The 3,045-nt window shown below is 44.7% G+C and overlaps 1 protein-coding gene across 1 annotated transcript in view; it reads left to right on the top strand.

The window, feature by feature from the left end:
• CUX1 (cut-like homeobox 1) overlaps positions 1–3,045 on the top strand; it is a gene marked incomplete at both ends in the record, with an annotated part of 72,020 nt that overhangs the window by 66,277 nt on the left and 2,698 nt on the right. The window contains 2 exons of the mRNA XM_010131785.1: positions 174–275; positions 2,483–3,045. Of these exons, the coding sequence (XP_010130087.1) occupies positions 174–275; positions 2,483–3,045 (665 nt within the window). The remainder of the gene's footprint in view (positions 1–173; positions 276–2,482) is intronic.

Genomic DNA, 3,045 nt, shown 5'->3' on the forward strand with positions numbered 1-3,045 from the left:
TTTTCTTTTATCAAGTATGTTCTTGGTGTTGTAGATGTTGGTAAAGGTCCCATGTAAACTTCCGTCAGGTCGTGCTGGCGGTGTGTCACTATGTGCTGTCTGTCTTTGTGTAAAAAAACTATGCGAACAAATGAAAGTTTTCCCGGTTTCATTACTTTTATTTTCCTCTTCAGGTAATATAACCACAAGGATCCGAACCACAGAGACTGGCTCTGATGAAGCCATCAAATCCATTCTCGAACAAGCCAAAAGGGAGCTGCAAGTACAGAAAACAGGTATGGTCTCATTTTGTCTCTTGCTCCTTTTATTTCAGAATTTAATTAAAACAATCACCATGAGCTTTCTGGTCAGTTAATTATATTCTTAAAACCTTTAATATAGGTTTGGAGAGCTCTTTTTTATTATTATTTAGTGGCGTTGTGTCTGCCTAGAAGCCATCCCGAGTTCAGGTTACCAGTGTCACGGCTTGACAGGGTCTCTGCTCCGCGCTCTGCTCTGCCCTGCTCCCGGGGGAGCGGCGCTGTGAGATTTCCAAACACCTTTTTTCCATGTGCATAGCTCTGCTGCCTTTACACCGCTCCAGGCCTGCAGGCAGTCGCTGCAGGACCAACCCACAAAACACTTTCTTCTGCCCATCTGCTCCTTGGAAAGGGAATGGCTCCTCCTTACTCTTCTGTCTATCAGCCCCCAGGGACACAAGCGCAGGGGAGAGAGAACTGCATGGGTTTGTTGGGGTGAAAGTCACAATCTAGGCAGCAATACCATCATACCATTGTACTATGGACATCAAGTATCAAAGTTATAATACAGCCAAACTCAGTTGTAAGTTCTGTTTGACTGGTTTTGGTTACAGTATGTCTTCAGTGAACAACTGACAAATCAAAAAGCATTTCCTTTCCCCAAAACATCATTAGTTTAACATCTCAGCCCAAGAGAAGTTTAATTTCCCGTAGTATGCTGTCATGTAGTTAAGATACTGTCTACTCCCAACATCAAACGAGTTTCCAGTACCGCTAAAGGGCTGATGCTGAAGCAGGAAGTACTGTGCAATACTTTGGTTTTGTTTTAAAGTAAATACTGATCTACAGTTTTGGACAGATGTCTTTTAAATGAAAACTAAGCTAATCTCATGGCAAAAGATAAAAGATCAGTTAATACATGATTTAAATAGTATTACTTTACACAGGTAATGACTACATAAAGAAAAAGATGGGCTGTGGGCAGGAAACTGCAAGCATGTGGTTCAGTAGCAGGTTTCATCTGAGAATCTCAGACTTCCTTTCAAATAGTACTTGAGCTTCAAAACGCCTCGTGAAACCAGCCAGGAAAACAGCAGAGAGAGTCCCACTGTCTTTTTGCCCATTTCTTATCTTTTCATTTATTTTATGGTGGTGACAGGAAGGAACGTAGAGGAGCAAATTCAGAAATGTGTTCAGATGAGGTATAGTATTACTAGAATAACACGCAGCGTGTTTCAAATCTGACTTCACTCTGGGGCCGCTCCTTGCAGCGTACAGGTTCCCTGTTATATCTAGTGCTTCACTTTCCCCATCCTTTGTAGAGCAGCTTTCAGAGGAATTGGGTTTGGAGCACAGGGCCCTCGGTGGAGACTGACTGAAATGGAGACAGATGCCACTGCAAAAACCTGCTGGCTCTGCAGAGATAACCCTGCACCCACGGCCCAGTCTCTGCTCATCCCTGACTGCTGCAGCACAGCCCCACGAGTCCTGGTTCGCCACTGAAATACTGCGTTTTGGTGTTACCGCTTCCGAAAGTGCCCCTGGCTCCGTTCTAGGGCTTCGGCTACAGCAGAGAGCGATGGCCTGACTTCTGTAGAGCTGTTTATTTCAGTGGTTTGGACCATGGAACAAGAACACAGGAAGCAGGAGCATTATTTAGCTTGTCAAATGAAATAATGAAGTCCTGAAGTCTCTCACTAAAGTTCTTGCTTTGTTGTAATGGGTGTGTTATATTTTTGGAGTTAAAAGGACTCTATTTATATTGGAGGAGGGTGTTAACAGTCTGTCCAGGTGACTGCAGCTGTGTTCAGTGCTGAGCGTGTGTTACGATTCATGTGTGGAGAGAGAGAGAAGCGGAAGGTTAAATAACTCTGTAAACAGAACGATAAAATGTTATTGACCACTTGGGGCGGGGGAGGAAGGGGAGAAGGCTTGATTTTCAAAGGCTTTTATTTGAAAATTGTTACAATGGTGGAAAATGTGCAAGAGGTACGAGACTTCCGCAGCCCAGTCTGCGCGTGCGAATGCCCAGTACTTTGGCAACTATGAAAATTTTCCAGTGAAGAACTTTGGAAATCTTACCTTACTTTGAAAAGTGCAAATCTCTGCTTAGGGGAAGCTCCTCCCTCCCGTCCAGAAATGTATTGCAGCCCTTTCTCTGTTTGGGAAATATTTACAGTAGCACGTGTTGAATATGAAGCATGTTCCTCTGTTGCATTTAGTCTTTTGGTTGTTTTTCATAGCTGAGCCGGCTCAGCCGCCTTCTGCATCTAGCAGTGGCAATTCTGATGATGCTATTCGATCCATTCTGCAACAAGCCCGACGCGAAATGGAGGCACAGCAGGCTGCCCTTGAACCTGCCTTAAAAACACCACCTTTGTCTCAAGCTGACATTTCTATCCTGTCCCCCAAACTAGTATCTACACCTGCAATGTCTTCGGTTTCCAGCTATTCTCCTTTGGCCATATCCCTGAAGAAACATTCATCTGTCCCCGATTCCAGTATCTCTGCATTGCAGAACCTCTCTGGGCTCAAAAAGGAGCCTCCGGAGGCGCCTGCTTTAGAGCTCCATGGAATGAGTGATTCTGCCCAGGGTATGTTGAGGCATGTTAAAAATGAGTTGGGACGTGGTGGTGTTTGGAAGGACCATTGGTGGAATACTGTGCAGCATGAGAGAAGAAATACAGCTCTTCCCGAAGATATAAAAGTTGAGGAGGCCAGTGGTGGAAAAGAAAAGGTCAGCAATCAGACTAGGCCAGATCGTAGCCAGCTCCAAGGACCATCTTCTTCAGAGTATTGGAAAGAG

This window comes from Buceros rhinoceros, unplaced genomic scaffold, assembly GCF_000710305.1.
Source record: "Buceros rhinoceros silvestris isolate BGI_N320 unplaced genomic scaffold, ASM71030v1 scaffold32082, whole genome shotgun sequence".
NCBI classification, from domain to species: Eukaryota; Metazoa; Chordata; class Aves; order Bucerotiformes; family Bucerotidae; genus Buceros; species Buceros rhinoceros.